We start from the raw sequence: 18,313 nt of genomic DNA on the forward strand, positions 1-18,313 counted from the left end.
TATATTAATATTTCCAAAATAAATTTTATAAAAGAACAATACTGCAATTTACAAAACAATAAATGCACGAATATTTATTATTATAGTAATTTTATTAATATATTTATTTATTTATTATTTTATATTATTATTAATTATTAATTATTGTGTAATTGATATATTATTGTATTATTATATTATTATATTATATATTATATTATTCTATATTAATATTATATAATAATAAATGTTCGTACATTTATTATGTTGTAAATTGCATAATATAATATTAATATATTATTATATATTAATTTATTTATTATTTTATATTATTATCAATTATTTATTATTATTCAATTAATATATTATTGTATTATTATATTATTATATTATATATTATATTATTCCATATTAATTACACATATAATAATAAATGTTCGTGCATTTATTGTTTTGTAAATTGCATAATATAATAATAATAATAATAATGCATAATATAATATTAATATATTATTATATATTAATTATTTATTAATTCTATCCTAATATGATATACATTTTATAGATTAGATTGTATGGATAAAATTGGCGGGTAATTTGAAATTGGTAAAATTCATTCAATTTCCAAAAATGAAAAATACGATGAATCATCAAACTTATTGCATCGTTTACACATTAAATTATTTCTTCTTTCTAAGAATTAGATCAGGTCGTATATTATTCATAATATTATATTTTCCTTACTAATTCATTTTGAATAATAAAAAAAAGAAAAAATCGTAAAATCTTGGTATCATGAATGTCAGAGAAAGAACAGCTTTATGGATTATATTTCGTTTCATTTTGGATTGTAACACACGGTAAATCAGGTATGTATATCAAACAGCTGATCGTAGAGAAGAAGAACAAGAGATACTTTTTAAACGTAACTGGATACTCGTTGATTTTTCTTCACTATACACATATATACACTAATACTATACCAACTCGCGAAAGTACATGTTATCGTTTGAATATAAATCGTCTTACGACTACACCATTGGCATATTATAACAGTATAAATGTAGAAATATTAATAAAAAAGAAAGAAAAAAAGCATGTAACATTACGAGAACTCGTTTCCGTCCTACATATCTCATGAAATTTACTCGATTTTCATCTGAAATGAAACCTCACGAATTCGACTTTTTTTCTTTCTCTAATTCCCTCTTTCTCTCTCTCCCTCCCTCTCTCTCTCTCTCTCTCTCTCTCTCTCTATCTCTCTCTCTCTATCTATCTATCTTTCAATTTTATACTCCGTTTCTTTCTTTTTCGTTGATTAAATCGAGAAGAGATACGAAGGTCGATGTATCTGATGTTCTGCTCGAAATATCCAAAGAACTTTCGAAGAATTTTGCTTTTTTTGCTACTCTACGTGTTACGTTTAACCAATGAGAACTTGATGCAAAAGAAAAAACCCCCTCAAAAAGAAAAAAAAATGAATGAAAGAGAAAGAGAGAGAGAGAGAGAGAGAGAAAATTGCTAAAAACGAAATGCACTTTGGTGATGGTTCGAACGAATCAACACGAGTTTAAGACGAGTTATAACTTAACCGAGATAAGTGCTTTCTCGTTTTGTACATGGCCCCTTCCCCCCACCCCCACCCCCCAAACGAAAGATATGTAAATAAATATTTGCTTTTATTCGCGTTCATACTATTTTCATACGAATAGACGGACTTAAATAGAATCGACACGAGTTACGTGTCTGAAGTAAAACTAACGAACGAACGTACGAATAAATGTTCGTGTTCTCTGATTCAATTAAAATTACAAATATACAACAAGATCATCAAGTATTAGACAAATCATTTTGATAATTGAGACAATACTAATACAAAATTTGTATAAATGAATGATGATTTATTATATCCCCATTACCCACCATCATCTCCTGTATCTACAATTTCTAACGAGATAGAATTTTATTCTATCATGTAAACACATGTTGCATGGTTGGTTTTTTTATTTATTCAATATTATTTTTATATTTATATTAAAATGTTTTATTGTATTAATAAAATATTAGAAATTTTTTTATAAATTATATTTACATATTTATAATAATAATATATTATTCATATATTATTATAGTGATTTATATAATATTATATTATAATATAGTAATTATTATAATACTATATAATTATAGTAATATTTTATAAGTATTTATATATAATATATATTTTATTTATATATTATTATATATAAATTATATATAGTAATATATAAATAAGAAATATTTTAAATTTTATCTACACAAAAAATAAAATAAAATATTTATATATAAATATTATTAAATATTTATTTAATCAAAAAAAATTTAATATTTAAAAATTAAAGTTATTTTATGCAGAAGAAATTTGATATTAATAATTACTTCCAATAATACTTTAAAAAAATAATTATAATACTTCAAGTATCCCTAATTTATCTAACCACACAGATAAATTACAGATGCCCCAGACATTAATTGATCACATTGGAAGAGTCTGATTCATATCAAAAATTGAGGTCTTCTCATTCCTACGTATCAATTCATACTGTGTGTAATAGAAAGAGATAGAAATAGGGAAAACGTCCCTGTAATTTAGAAACCATTGCATAATCGTTTTCCAACCATCTGCCGATCACTTTGGAACGGTTTTAATGGCCTCGGATTATTGACATAGGTAAGGTGAGAAACACACACGCAGAGACTTATACTCTCTTCACTGCTAATAAATTACTAACAGAATATTATGACACGATTATGACCGATATCCATCTTACTGTAAAATCTAATAAATCTGTTATCTCTTTTGGGGATACGCAAATACAACATGAAATATTCTCAAATTGACTGCAACCGAAATTGTAAATGGGTAGAAGAGAGTCATCTTTTCTTTCACTATCCTCGAGTTTTCGACAAAATTATTATTAAAAAAAAAAAAAGAATAAATGAATTATTTTTTTCCTAATCCGATTTATTTTTTTTCTAAAATGTGTCGAACACAAAGTTTGTTTATTATCTTTAAGATAAATGATGTCACTTAACACTAGATATAACAGACCAGTCATTTTGACTAGTCGAGCCAATTTTAATTCAAAATTTCTAACTTCATGTAACATTTGAATTCTGTAAATAATTAAGCATTTTGTTATTTAAAAATATCTATAAATTTATTTATCTATTAAACTTATTATTGTTAAACATATTTTATTATTTTATAAAAGTAAATAAAAACTGGATGCCTCAAAAAGCATTTTTTTTTTTATACACCAATCATTTTGACTAGTGTGGTAAAAATAAATATATTGAAAATGGTGATATATCTAGTGTTAAAAAAAATGCTAAACCCATGATTGAACTTTCCTATAACTAAATATATAATCTTATACAAAGTAGAGTTAATATATAAAGATAGTTTAATATATGTTTTACACGTATGTGTGTATGTATGATGTGTATACAAAACATAGAATAAAAGAAAAAGAAAAAATACAAAATATCCAAATCGTTGAAAGCATTTCTATTTTATCCCGCAATTCGAACGGTGATGTTTTCTTTTTTTTTCTTTTTTTAAACACGTATGAGTTACCCTTTTGGAATGAAATGGAAAATGAAAAGAAAAAAAAAAGAACAAATCTACCGACAAACGGATCCCCTTCTTCTTGTGGGTTCAACTTGTATATATATATATATATATATGTATATATATGTATATATATGTAACACGAATAAATGAAAGAGTGTTATGTGTGTTTTTTTAAGAAACACTCCCTATATATCCGCTTCTTCTTCTTCCCTTGCTGGAATATACAACAAGAAGAAAGATACGATGGGTTCACATATAGAAAAAGGTAAATAATCAATTTTTTGTTCTCCCCTCCCCCCTACCCCGCCCCTTTCTGTTCGAATGTCGAGGACATTAGGCATAAGCGTCAATCGTGTGTGCTTCTGTTGTGTCCCTTTTTTTTTCTTTTCTTTTTTAAACACAAGTCAATCAGATCCATATCAATTCGTTCACAGTGACGACGATCATCATTTGTATATCTCGTTTGAAAACAACCATTTTTTTTTTTTTTTTTACAAAGTAAGATTATTTTATAAATAGATCGAGTAAAAAATGTTTGTTACGATTAAATTCTTATATAAGTGTAAAAAATGTTTTGATAATATTTCTATTATAAAAATAATAATAATTATCTTATAATAAAAACAAAAAAAAATTCTATTTTTTTGTTACCGACACAGTTTGTTTATTTATCGACGTTACTTCTATACAGAATTAATCAAAATGACCACTAGAGTGTGCCACCTACTTACACTCGCTTATAAATTCAGATTTTTCTTTCTTAATATTTGACAGGATATATAAAAACTTTGAAATAAAATCATGACTTATGTTTAAATAAGAAAAATTAAACGAAAGGATATTCTTAAATTGAAAACTGTGATTTATAAATCAAAACTTTTATGTATTTCCTATTAATGTAAATAAATCGATATCATTCCTTTGAATATTCTTATTATTAAAAATTTTATCAATTACGCATTTCTTAAAAAACTAAAAATACAATAAGAATAAACACAAATTAATATAGAATATTAATTTAACAATATAAATATAAGTGTTAATAAAACCTTAAAAAAATTAGGGTGACGATTGTGGACCAGCGAAGTACGTAGCACCGATACATTGCGGCGAATAACCAATAGTTTTGATTTATAACCATTTAAGCGCGTTTATCGTGATCGACGCGACACCTGTCGGACATTCTCGGTACTAATACATTTACGCGGGTAATTTTGTATTAGCTAATTAAACAAAACTACTAAGCTACCATTTCAATCTTATCTATTATCTTCAAGTTGGAAACTCTTAAATTTTGAACAAATGATAAATAAATTAATAATAAAAGTAAATAGAAGAATAAATTAATAATAAATAAAAGGAATATACAATTTTACCTGAAAGATAAGCATGAAGGCAACCCATTGATAATACTTGACTCTCTGCTTTTGATCGTTGTTGAAATGATGATAATTTTTATCCTGATAACGTGCTTGTAAAATGCCAAAAGACGAAGCGACACCTGGAAAGGCAACATTTGTTCCTGCGACACCGAGCATAGCACCAGTCATGAAATAAGTACTGTGTATCCAACAATACGCATTGAAGGCTTCTACTGGTATGTCTCTGTGTTTCGAATGAGATAAATAAATCAAAATGAAGACAAATAATAAACTAACGAGCGAACGAACATAGCAAGGTGATTCAAAACAACAATAAGAAACACGTTATGAAATATATAAACGTTGTACGACTAACGAACTAGAATAAATATAGAAATGAAATGGATACTTTTGATAACTAAGAGAACCGTTGTGATCTCGTTAAATTTTCTCACCTTACTTTAGTTCAACCTCGTTAATTAGCCATTGTTACGGACAATTAATTGAAAATATATCTCTCGATAATAACAGTGGTAATACCTCGTATGTACACATTCTATTGGATTTCCCACGGTTTGTTTGCTGCTAATAATTACGGAGAATAACAGCATCAAGATCGTTGTTAACGCATGCAACCTGAAGACGAGGCCATCACTTCTTACTCTGGACACCTGAGGAATATAACAACATACAACCACGATCACCACGTGTTCTTAAAAGTAGAAACACGCCAGCTAGCCAGCCAGCCAAAGTGCGTTTATGCAATTAATTTAACCATACAATTTTACAAACTCATTCGTACACACCTATACACTCTGAAAACATCTACATCCAGATGCATTTTTATCTTATTTCTTGATATACACACTGAAGCACGGCACTTGTCCAGAGCTAATTTTGTCTTAGCACGAGGCAGCTTTGAGGAACGATACCGCAGGCAAAGACATGCTTTACAAGTTTGTAAACGTTGCTAAAGGTATAGGAAACGAGAAATATCAAAGCAAATTGCTTACATTAAAGCTTCAAACTTAGCCGGTTCGCGTGTCGGTACCGTTAACGATATTAAATCTTTCCTCTTTAAAGTTGCGTGCAATGTTTCTCCAGTAATAGAGTAGAAAGAGGAAGAGGAACGGACAAATATTTTTCATACCTATTTATAAATAATCACTATAGTTCTACATTTCATGTTACGTTAAACGACGGCTCGTTAACATGCATTTTAACGTATTTTATATTACATTTAAAATAAGATTAGGCAAGATAACGCTAAGTTTACACGCTAATTCAATGTTGACACACCTTGTTAGTAAAGATTAAGATCAGTTTACGAGAGACATATCATTCGTTCTCGAGTATACTTTCAACTTTCAAAATTGTTTCATTTGTTTATTTTGTATTATTTCGTTATAGAAAATTAGAAAACAATTAAACAACTTAACACATATTTCTTTTATCATTTGATTAAATATAAATGAACATTTAACTGATGGAATAAGCAGAACTATAGCTTAGCTAGCTAAAATTATTAGCACAGAGTTTGGATTAACAAAGGCTAGAATTATTACACTATAATTTATTGCCATGCTCGCTCCAATTCGCGATTTTCTGTTGACGCTTTCAGGGGTTATTACTAGGAACGCATTAACGTTAAAGAAAACGCATCTTCTCGTACTATTTTTGGCACTTACTCGTAAAAGATAGTACAATTCTATAACAGCGTCTATCATTCTCACTTCTATTTTTTGTTATTACACTTTTGAAATTTATTTTCGTTAAAAAATATCATTAAATATCCAAATCCGATTGTTAATAAGGATGATTCTAGTTTGATGATAAATAACAACACTTTGACTTATCCAAATAGTAACATGGACAAGATCCAAATTATTGATCGTTAAGAAAATCTCGCGTTTCATTTCTATACGGGTTCATTCACCCCATACTTCTAATGTTCAATAGTAAAACTAAACTATCCAGCAAACAAAAATAATACATTTACGATCAGTTAAAAAAGATCAAAGGATTGCTAATGTATTTAGAAAATTCTCAACGCATAATTATTAAACTCATATCAATGAATAAAATCGATAATTTAAGATCGGTATATAATATTCAGCATCTATAATTTATAATCCGCATGATACAATTGTATTTAACATCACGTTGACGTTGGCCTTCGTTGTGCATACAATAAAACGCGAACACAAATAGCGCGACAACAGACGTCATGGAAAATAGATTGAATCGCGGACACCAAGGTGATAGAATCGATTACGGATTTCTAACAAATAACACTATAGGAACTAATCAATAAACGTAATCGAATGATACCACAATAACGTTGGTAGAAAATGATAGGACGGATGTTACTCGCCATCAGCGAGCTTACTGACTAATCCTAACTGTGCGCGGATTTCACCAAACTAACGTTGTGGTACCAGAGTTCGATGCCAAAACACTAATTCATGGGCTAGTCGTCACTCTTCACCCTCCTCGTGACGTCCTCTTCTCACTCTCCCTTCTCTTTCTTGTTTCTTTCATTCTACATATCATCTTTTTTTTTTCTCTCGTTTACTACTACTCTGTCCCGTCCTATTTGTATTTTTCTATTTTTTTTTCACGCCCTTCTTTATAGTTCTTCTACTTTTTTGTTTTTCTTTTTTTGTCTTCTTTTATCTCTAACTCAACGGGATCAAAAGCAACGACACGATATAATCGAAGAGACGGCATAACAAAACTTTTAAGAATCCGCCCACATGCGACTTCACAAAATATATAGAACGTCCCATTTCTTCAACAACGAAAAAAACGCTGGACGTTTCCAGTCACCAAAAGATAAACGTATTCCGTCTGCTCGCACGTTTTCCGACATTATTGATATACATGCTTGTCTCCTCTTCAATTTTACATATTTAAACGACTCTTTTTTTTTCATCTTTCTTTTTTTCTTCTTCTTCCTCTTCTTCTATTCCCTCGTTGACGGATACCATTTGACTCTAATTCATGATGAATCCCAACGAGAATGATAGAAAATTAAAATAAGATTATATAGATTTAATTTGGAACATCAACTCATGATAAAGTAAAATAGCAAATAACTTTGAGATCATTATTTGAAAAGTAATATCTTTTATACAATCGTATGTTTTTTTTTGTTTACTTATACAAAATAACTTTTGTTAAAACTAATTTGTTGTCTTATGTACTACGAAGCTGCTTAAAGATCTACGACAGTTTATTGGAAGTCTTTTTTTTTTAATAATAATAATAATAATAATAATAATAATTAATTATTACTATCGTTGTTATTGCTACTACAAAGTTTTTAATGCTGGAACACAAGTGGTCATTAAATTGTTTTATAAAAAAAAAATTGGTCATCATAAATAAACGAAATCTTATTTTACGCGTAATTATGTCTCGCGTAGTTATTATAATAAATTAATTTTTCACGTAGATAAAAAAAAAATAAGAAACATAAAATTATTTTATCTCAATTTTTTTTTCTTACTCACAAATAAAAGACGCGTGTAAATTATTCATAAATATCATTGATTGTAAAAATGATTCAACGATATTTTTAATATTTCTAGGAATGAAATGAATAATTCGGTTTAAAATTACCGAAGATATGAAAATTAATCACAAATGGTTTTATATAATGTATATAGTACTACCACCACACACGCATTCATATTTTTTTTTCCAGCACACGAATGAACTTGTATGTTATCCAAAAAAAAAAAAGATTATGAATATTAATAAAATAATAATTATACTACAAAAATGTTCTATGCTTTATATAAATGCAATAGAAACGCACGAACATGTGGAACGTTTGCGAAGTACAAAAATTATTGATCTATAAATCATGAAATTAAAATGACCCATTCATCAGACTCAGACGCATATGTGTATATAAAAAAATAATTAGATGTTTATATGATTTTTACAATATGTAAATAATTTCCATAATTTTCTATACGTTACTCGTAAATATCGTATAGTAAATTATTATTTCAATCATATATATATTCAATTATCAAAACGAAATAATATTTTTATCTTATAAACTAAAGTTTTTCCCCTATCACTAAAGTTCCAAAATTGTTATCAAAAATTATTATTGAGAATATATCCTTGTTTTTTTTTTTTTTTATATATATATCTTATAAATTATCTTACGATAATAATGTCATTGGCGTTTCCCCAAAAAAATTATTATCAAAAAATGGCGAAAGATATTTCATATATAGTTTTTTTATCTATAAAATTATCTTACGACGACTTATTAATGACACGTTTCAAAATTTTTATCAAAAATAATACAAAATATATAATTATTTTTTTTTTTATTTTGTAGAATATATATATATATATATTCTTTTCGTATAAAAATGAAACGTGTCAAAATGAGTCACTAAGATTATATATTTCAGTCGTTTTTGTTTTGTTTTGTTTTGTTTTATATAATAATAGTTCAACACTAAATAATTCTATTTAAACTTTACAATAAAAATTCAATAGATTTTCAAGCATTGATCGGTTGAAATTTATTTGAACTAAGTTTTTTCGTTAATTCTTCGATAAATTCAACGTAAATAATATTGTCCATGTTCCACGAAAGATTATAAAGTATCCACCAATCACCAATATCAACTTTTTTACATATATTAGAACATATTTCAATTGGTATAGCGGATGAAGTTAAATGCAATAATCTCGCTCTAATTGATTGTGAAAATAATATGGACATTCTGTAAATAACCAAACCTATTAAGCAAATTGAAAGAATCAAAAACCAGAACCAAATGAAGATGTAAGTCTTTTCGTTGACTATGTTTAGAGGTAATACGCATAACGAATCGTGCGTTTGTATTGTACCGGAAGATCCATATTTGTGAAAGATGCATTTCGTAACTCGAGGGAACACGTAAATCATGTGATCACTGCGATCCTCTTGTGCGCTGCTCGACATGTGTAGAATCTTTAAACCATAATTGAAAAATTCTCCACCGAAGAAACGATTCATCAGGTAGAGTTGTCCGATTATGTTCACCAGACACAACATCTCGCAAAAGAAGTAACGAAACACGTACATTTTGTGCCCCTGAAAGAACAAATAATAATAGCTATATTAACTCGAATTGAACTCAATGAGACCAAATTGAATCTAACACACAAATGGTCACTCTCTCTCTCTCTCTCTCTCTCTCTCTCTCTCTCTCTCTCTCTCTCTCTCTGAACATATATGTATATATACCCCTTCCCTCCCCCTTTACTTTCTTTTCTCTCTAATTATTCATAAAAAAGAAATTAATCATAACATATATCAAATGCCTTTTTATATATTATATTATCTATATATATATATATATAATTTTAATATTTACCGATGTATGCGACAAAATATATTTCATCAACATAGATTTCTTTTTGTTCACATTTTCTTCTTTGTCAAGACCATAATTCATTCCCATGACCAATGAATCCATAAGTTTACCTTCCCACATATTCCAAAGCCATTGAGGTGTATAACACAAAATTGCCTAAAAAAAAAAAAATTAAATAAAAAATAATTAGATTAATTAAATAAATAGAAAACAAATGAATACGTGAAAGATTGCGAAAAGAAAGGTGAAGAATAAAAGATTAAAAAAAAAAAAAAATGTAACACGCGTTCTATAAATCAAATAGAACACAGCAGGTTGTAAGAAACTTGATGTGTCACTTTATAAACAGATGTCGATTGAATCTATAATAAGAAATTGTAAGAGAGAGAGGATACATAAATCCACGCTGTACAAAGGACGTATCATAATATGATACGATCAGATGCATTTAATTGTAAGTCTATATTATTTCTTATCGCAACTTATACCGTAGGTCGCACGTGTAGGATTCAATGATAAAGAAGTCATTACCTGGAAGAATAGTATGAAGCAAACCCATTGGTAATAAGGATAGTATTTTCTTGCTTTTACATCTCCAAAGTCATTCGCCACTCCTGGATGTGCCACCTCTTTGCCAACCTATGGACATATGACACTTCAATAATAGGATGACAATGATATCATATACTTGCATATCAACGACGAATTTAATACACGATACCAAATATGCTCTCTCACTTTGACTACATTAGAAATCATATATCTGTATATTCAACTTACTATAATTATATACTTTTATCTCTTTCTCTTTCTAATCTCTTATCTCAAAAGTTTATAATTGCAAATCAAATTACATCTTTTTCTTTATTTAACTCGATAAATCAGTATTTTATAATACAATTAATTTAGATTGCATTTATTAAACAATTCAAATAGAATTCAAAACGGAATATAAATGAAATCATTTTTTTATCATATTACTATTATTATATATAAATATAATTATGCATTATTTGTATATTAAATTCAATTTAATATACAAATACCACACACACATTAGTTATTATATTATATAATATAATATAAATATATAAATAACATATATTATATAAATATAATTATATAATTAATTATATAATATTATTAATATAATTAAATTATAAAATAAATTATATAAATAATTTTATAATATAAATATAATTATATTTTATTAATAAATAACTTAATTATGTATTATGTATATATATATGTATAATAAAATACTGAAATTGTATTGAACCATAGTAGTATTAGTAGTAATATGTATATGTAGAAGTACAGTAGTAGTATATATATATATATGTATAATAAAATACTGAAATTGTGTTGAACCATAGAAGTATTAGTAGTAGTAGTTTATGCAAGACTGTGGTAAATTTCACAACATTTGCTGCAATTTTTCGTTAGTCCCTTCCCACCCCCACCCTCATCACCCATTCTGCACTTAAGCTCGTTGATAGACACCACAGTGTTTCGTCTATTTTCATCGAGTTTACGCAGACTGTTTTTATAGACGTTTTTCTTTTTTTTAGCCGATCCCAAGAAGACAAAAAATAAAAAAGTAGTCTGGAGGAGAGAGAGGTTTAATGACCTAAACGACCACAATCTACCCGAGAAATTATACGGTTTCCTAAAACAAAATAAAAAAAAAAAAAACAAAAAAGAAATACTTCTTGCAACATAAGTATCGTGGAATTTTATTGAGTTATGGTGTAACCGTTTTACTGTAATTGTTTGTTCATTTTTCAAATAAATTCCTAAAAAAAGTATTAATTGAGTTTTAAGTTGTTTTACACAAATGTATTAACAATTAGAATGACTGGTATTTTATAGAAATAAATAAATGTAAATTGATAAACAAAATCAGGATAATGTGTATGTGTTTATAAATCTTTAGATATATAAACTAGCTATGAAATTGACCGGAAACGAATAAGTGGACCTTAATATTCCTCTTCATATGTGAATGTGTAAACATTATACATGTATTATATAGTAAAAGAATACAAGAGGGGGTTCTTGACCATTAAAGATACAACAATGTCGGCGTCCCTTTGTTTTATGCACTACTCAGATATGAGATTCGTCATACACACTGAGAACGAATTAAAAGATGTTGAGTAAGATTCAATGTTCCAAGAAGATCATCTCCGATTATTATTTTTATTGGTTACTTCAGAAGAAGAGAAGTGTAATATAATAAGAAATAAAAGAGAAAGAGAGAGAGAGAGAGAGAGAGAGAGAAAAGAAAAAAAAATGAATCGTAAAACAAATCCTTTCGCGTACCAATGCAACTAAATATTTTCTTTCTAACTATCATCTATCTTTCTAGAAAATAATTGTCCAATTTAATTAATAGAAAAATGAATTTATAATTTTGTAAAATCTGTGTGTTGACTGCATTGCTGCAAAGAAAAGAAGAGAAACACCGAACACAAGTCAACCATGTGGGAGACAAAAGAGAATCGTAAGCGTTGAATAAGATAATCTGTTTTTTTTTTCTTTCCTTTCCTTTGACCGACTTTCTGTAAACATATCGCGCCTGTTTTTAAACAAATCGTTGAGAAAGGGAAATGGGGAGGAGGAGGAGGAGGGCTAGAACAAAATATGATTATCCGTATGGTAAACGATAAAAATCTTTTGCGAAATAATTAAATGATATATAATGAGACACAACGTCGTTATGATGAGGTAAGTATACACATACATACATAATATATATGTATGTTATGTATTTGAAAGTAAATTTTTTCTATACAAGACCCGCGCCATAGTTTTTTGTCATGGTGCCTACATAGCGGAACGACAAAGATAACGTGAGAAAAAAAACACGTGTGTGTATGTGTGTGTGTGTTTATCGCAGGGTTTGAAGACATTTTTTTGTGATAATTTCTTCCATATTTTCTGTACAAGACCAAATAGAAATAGATAATGTTTATGGAAACTGAGAACGTATAGAGTACAAGTACTGCACAAGACAAAATAGTGATAGATAATAATATGTTTATGGAAAATAAATAATAACTATGTTTCGATCGAAACAAGGAATTATTTGTTAATTAAAAAAAAATAAAAAGATTTTTCGTTAAACATTCGTCGATTATTTTCTACCCTAAAAATCCCATAAACTCATTTGTATACTTTGTATAATGCATATCGAGTGTGAACACGTGAATTGAAAAGAAGTTTTGAATGTAATATTAAAAACTTTACATTTGTTTAAAAAATAAAATAACAAAAGATCCTTTCTAAAGTTAAAATATGATACTATCGAAGGAGACCTTCATGATTTTGCATCGATTCCAGATATATGTGTAAATGATATATATCCAATAACGCGAGTAACAACCCCTTAGAAAAAGTATCGATAATCTCGCGGTTGTCGATACTATTGCAATCAGTAATTGTATCGTAAAAGTAATTGAATTCGATCTTACGATATATATCGATTGACACGAATCGATTTGATAAATCTCTAAAATAAATAGGTGGTCTAGATTTGAAAAGTAAACTGATTGACGTAAGAACGTTTTTAATGAATGATTCGTAAGAAAAATAATACTGATGTACATTAGTATTATGATATATATATCATACGTGAATATTATAAATGGCGTTACTTATAGAATAATATCATTCAACCGTTGAACCCATTTATTGGGTTGTTAAACGATTCAATTTAACCAAAGACTTCTTCTCTTTTCATTGATAACCAAAAGCCTTGATAAGGATTAATGCTACCAAGAGAAATTTATGAAAAGAAAACAAACCTAGAAAATATCCGAAGAAAGGAAGACCTTTCTAGTGTAAACAAAATGGCGCGAATTTTTGATTAAAAATAAGAAAAGAAAATGAGTAAGATAATACGAGATAAAAAGACAAGGGATAAATATTGGGATAGGTAGGAAAATAAAAAAAAAAAAGTACATTTACCTGTCGATTGAACGCATCCGGCATAGTAAACGTTGATGTTATCCAGCAGTAAGTGTTGATCACATGTTGGGGTAGGCTACTGTCCACGATACAGGAGATTGGATTTCCAACATATTGGTTTGCAGTGATTATTAATGAGAATGCCAGAAGCACCACAGCTGTAAAATTGTTGTGCAGTCGGAAGATCAAAGAACCGGTAGAAATTTCTTGCCATTTCAGGTAATAGGCAAGACCACCCAATAGTCTTAACATGATTGCTTTGTTTTCTTTTTCTTCGTTGATTTATATATATATGTATATATAATATTTTTGTAATCAAATATTCAATTCTTCTTTTTCTTCTTCTTCTTATCTTTCCTTTATAATAAAGGACGTAACAGAGAAAATTGTGAAAAAAATATTGATTGATAAAAATGTCGTTTCGATTCAGAATACAACGACGATCCTTCGTCAACGGCCACTGTTAAGTGTGTAGTGGGCACAATTTTAAGTAAATACTATTTCTTCTCGAAATGTGAACCGACAAATGACGATCCTTTTGCCCCTCTTCGTGACCCCCACCCTCTAGCTATATGCGCTGCCCTTCACCACGCTTGAACGCGTCCTCCTCCTCCTCTTCTTCTTCTTCTTCTTCTTGTTTTTCCTCCTCTTCTACTTCCGTTTTTTCTTGCTCGTTCGTTTGCTCGATACAAACCACCAGAGCAACGAGTGATAAACTAAGATGACAATAAGGTGAATTAAAACGAGTACGCGCGAATCAAATGAAATAGAGAGAATGAAGAGAACGAAGTGAAGTTCAACGAACGTAAAATGAAACGGAAAATAAAATAAAAAGAGAAACAACCTAGGTTGACTAGCAACACACAACCACCACTCGTGGGACGCACAACCGACGGTCTCGATACGAATCGGGACTAGTTTGCCCTTACCGATGCATTTTTCGAACACGTGTTGAGCTGCGCACGACTCTACCCGAATACAACCGAGTTCTACCGAAAACAACCGAACTTAAGTTTATGGCGCGCGAAACAGAAAGGACTCTCCTTCTCCTTTTCTTTTTAATTACTTTTTCCCTTCTTTTCTTTACAAAAAAAAAAAAAAAAAATCAAACAAAACAAAATGAAACGTTCTATTCCTTAGTCTTTCTAGAAATTCATATATCTTTTCTTTATTTATCAAATTTATTAAACATGTAGATAAAAGCAACAGGAAACTGTTCTTAACTATCGATACTCGTTTATCTATCGTTCCTACTCCTCCCTCTTCCCATTTTTCTTCCCTTTTCAAGGTTCTGAACTATCCCCTCTCTTCTTTCTTTCTCCCTCTCTTTCTCTCTCTCTCTCTATCTCCCCCCCCATAAAGAGACTTTACCTTTAAATTCTTTCTCTTTCCGTATCCCCCATTTTCCACTTTCTCTTGTTCTTCCTTCTCCTCCACCTCTTCTTCTTCTTTTTCTTCTTTCTTCACTCGGATCAAACGAGAATCGTGTTGAATCCTTTTGAACGTAACCGACAAGTTACGTTGTTACATACATAGGCGTAAAAAAACGATGTGGAAAATGATTGCATACGTGCATACATGTATGTGTGTGAGTGTGTGGTAGTATCAACGCGTTTCAACTTCGATTCTTCTTTTAATTCTGTTCGTATAGGTCGTCGTCGTCGTAAATATACGCACGTAATACGCGTAGCAAGCAGTACACTCGAACACCGACTGACGATGAGAACACCGCAATGGTTTGTTGTTTCTCCTCGAAAAAGGGGGAAGGGGAAAATCGGTAGCACAAGAGGGGCTCGGGCTGCGGATGCCGGGTGCTGCTCGTTGTACTTACTCGGAGGGGGAGAACACAACCAAAGAGAAAAAGAGAGGGGTATAAGTACAATACGAAGAGGGGACCAGATGTGATCTCTCCCACCTCGTCTACATATTTTTTAACTCTCATACAATATGATGCATGTATGTGTATATCATCCTCTTTCTCTCTTTCTCTCTCTCTCTCTCATTTTTCTCATTTTTCTCTCCCTTCTCTTCTCTTTCTTTTTTGCTACCAGTTACATACTACACACACACACATACATATAGAGTACTACGTGTGTCACTCTCAACATGCTTTATTATTACCGTTAGATCTAACTTTCGTTCTTCATGTCACGAGTTTTCTATCTTGCTTGTTGTATATCATCGATAAAGGGCTTTTTGCTTGAGTCCTATGTTACAATAGTAAAAAATGGAGTCAACGATCGTTACGCTTCATTGGTGATTTCAACGATTGGGTAGATCATACGTTGCGCTGATTATACGATAAACTGTATAGTATGAGTTTTATTACGAGTGCATGAAGAATCCTTTCATGATTGTAGACTTAAGAGCCCTTATGTACCTTTTTTGATCCTGATCTATCATTTTTGAAAATTATTATATTATTAATTAATGATTTGTTTTCAATTTTATAATTTCAGGTTTGTTTAAGAGATATCTATCATTATATTTATAAATTTTTTTTGTAGTTTTAATATAATTTAAAATAATATAATTAAATTACATTAGAGTAAATTGATTTTTAATGACAAAGAAAATAAATAAAAATAATTGAAAGAATAATTAGAATCATACCGATGATCGTAGCAAATGAAGTTGGTGCTGCCAGCTATCGAACGCATATAACATTACAGTGTACATGAAAAAAAAAAAAAAGTAATATTAAGCTTTTTATTTAAACAATTATTTATTTTCTTACAGTTTTTCTTTTTTCTATATTCGAAGTTAGAAATAATTTTAAACGATCGTAGATAGTCGGATAAGTTCTAAAGAATTTTCTTAGAAAATTTTCAAAGATAGAAAACCATAGGAACGATAAAATTTCTATGGGAGGGGGAAAAAAATATCACGAAGGGAGTCTGGCAACTTAAAACCCCTTTATGTACAAAATAGATGAGAAACACATGTGTTACTATATATATATATATATATATATATTGTAATGTATATATTTCTTTCAGATATAGAAAACCGTCCAGTCAAGTTTTTCTGTCTCCTAAAAGAAATAAGATTATACTGATCGATTCAAAAAAATTCCTATTCATATACCCATAAAAATGAATCCTAGAAAATCCATGAGATCTATCATTGTATAAAAAATTGAACGAATAACACTAAAGTATTTTATTTTTCTGAAAAGAAAATTCCTTTCATCCTTAGATTTGATTAATGTCTTTTATTTGAAAAAAGATAGAATTGTAATCCTAATTCTTCCTTTTAGTGACCTGCTATTTGTTGAAATCTTATTCGAAGGCCCTTTTCTTGAAAGAAAAAATATTTTTTTTTTTGGAAAGTTTCTTTCGAGAAACTACAAAAATTCCGTCCCTTTTTTCTTTATCTCTCTTTCTGTCGGTTTCTTTTTTATTTATCTTTGGTCTCCTTGAAATGCATGGTCAGATACCGTCGACGAACACCGTAAAGTAGTCTCACTGTAGTTTTACTTTCTACTGCAGTTATAAGTCTCTTTTTACATTACTTTTTTTTTTTATTTGAACATACCATATAAGGTACTAGAATACCAGATAATCGTGGGTACAGCGAAATGACTATGACTAACATCCATTACACTTGTAGAAAAATCTTGATTACTTTACATTCTTCAGATTATTCCACAGATTACGAGCTTTAAGTCATCGCAAAATTTTCAAATGTCCTATTCATCTTTAAAACTTTGAGTCATGAATGTAAATGCATTCGAGATATAATGTGAAATCATAGTGAACAAAAAAAAATCAATTCCATTAGCCCGCATCCTGCTTCCGTTACGCGACGTTAAGTTTTTTTTTTCTTTTTGTATATATGTGTTAAAGTGTGTTAAATATGTATACGATACGTCACACCTATTGTTTATATTATTATTACTTTTTTATATGGTTGTGTCTTCGTTATTCTCTGTTAAAATAATCATTCATAAAATACATTTGTGTTTTTGTAGAGTATGAAATCAAAATGAG

The 18,313-nt window shown here is 29.1% G+C and overlaps 2 protein-coding genes and 1 long non-coding RNA gene across 4 annotated transcripts; 1 reads left to right on the top strand and 2 right to left on the bottom strand.

Moving 5' to 3' along the window:
* Nucleotides 1–4,666: 4,666 nt before the first annotated feature.
* On the bottom strand, nt 4,667–8,078 carry LOC107069046 (innexin shaking-B). The gene is made up of 4 exons (XM_089179834.1): nt 6,645–8,078; nt 5,497–5,627; nt 4,972–5,200; nt 4,667–4,881 (listed from the first exon to the last, which is right to left on the bottom strand). Exons 1-4 carry the CDS (start codon nt 6,681–6,683, stop codon nt 4,855–4,857), a joined length of 426 nt encoding a protein of 141 aa, XP_089035960.1. The 5' UTR covers nt 6,684–8,078; the 3' UTR covers nt 4,667–4,854.
* On the top strand, nt 5,055–12,157 carry LOC149033316 (uncharacterized). Its single transcript, XR_016179032.1, has 3 exons — nt 5,055–5,192; nt 5,488–5,707; nt 11,921–12,157. It is a non-coding gene; the product is annotated as an uncharacterized LOC149033316 (long non-coding RNA).
* On the bottom strand, nt 8,222–16,354 carry ogre (optic ganglion reduced). Of its 2 annotated transcripts, XM_089179832.1 has the most exons (5): nt 15,693–16,354; nt 14,322–15,037; nt 10,881–10,988; nt 10,350–10,505; nt 8,222–10,066 (listed from the first exon to the last, which is right to left on the bottom strand). In XM_089179832.1, the coding sequence occupies exons 2-5, from the start codon at nt 14,571–14,573 to the stop codon at nt 9,488–9,490; spliced, it is 1,095 nt and encodes a 364-aa protein (XP_089035958.1). In that variant the 5' UTR covers nt 14,574–15,037; nt 15,693–16,354; the 3' UTR covers nt 8,222–9,487. The 2 variants fall into 2 exon arrangements, with proteins under 2 accessions (XP_089035958.1, XP_089035959.1); XM_089179833.1 differs by lacking the exon at nt 15,693–16,354 and having other exon boundaries at nt 14,322–15,622.
* Between the last annotated feature and the right edge of the window lie 1,959 nt (nt 16,355–18,313).

The sequence above is a fragment of the Polistes dominula genome, unplaced genomic scaffold (assembly GCF_049000335.1).
Source record: "Polistes dominula isolate Pdom_NZ unplaced genomic scaffold, Pdom_raw_medaka contig_49, whole genome shotgun sequence".
NCBI classification, from domain to species: domain Eukaryota; kingdom Metazoa; phylum Arthropoda; class Insecta; order Hymenoptera; family Vespidae; genus Polistes; species Polistes dominula.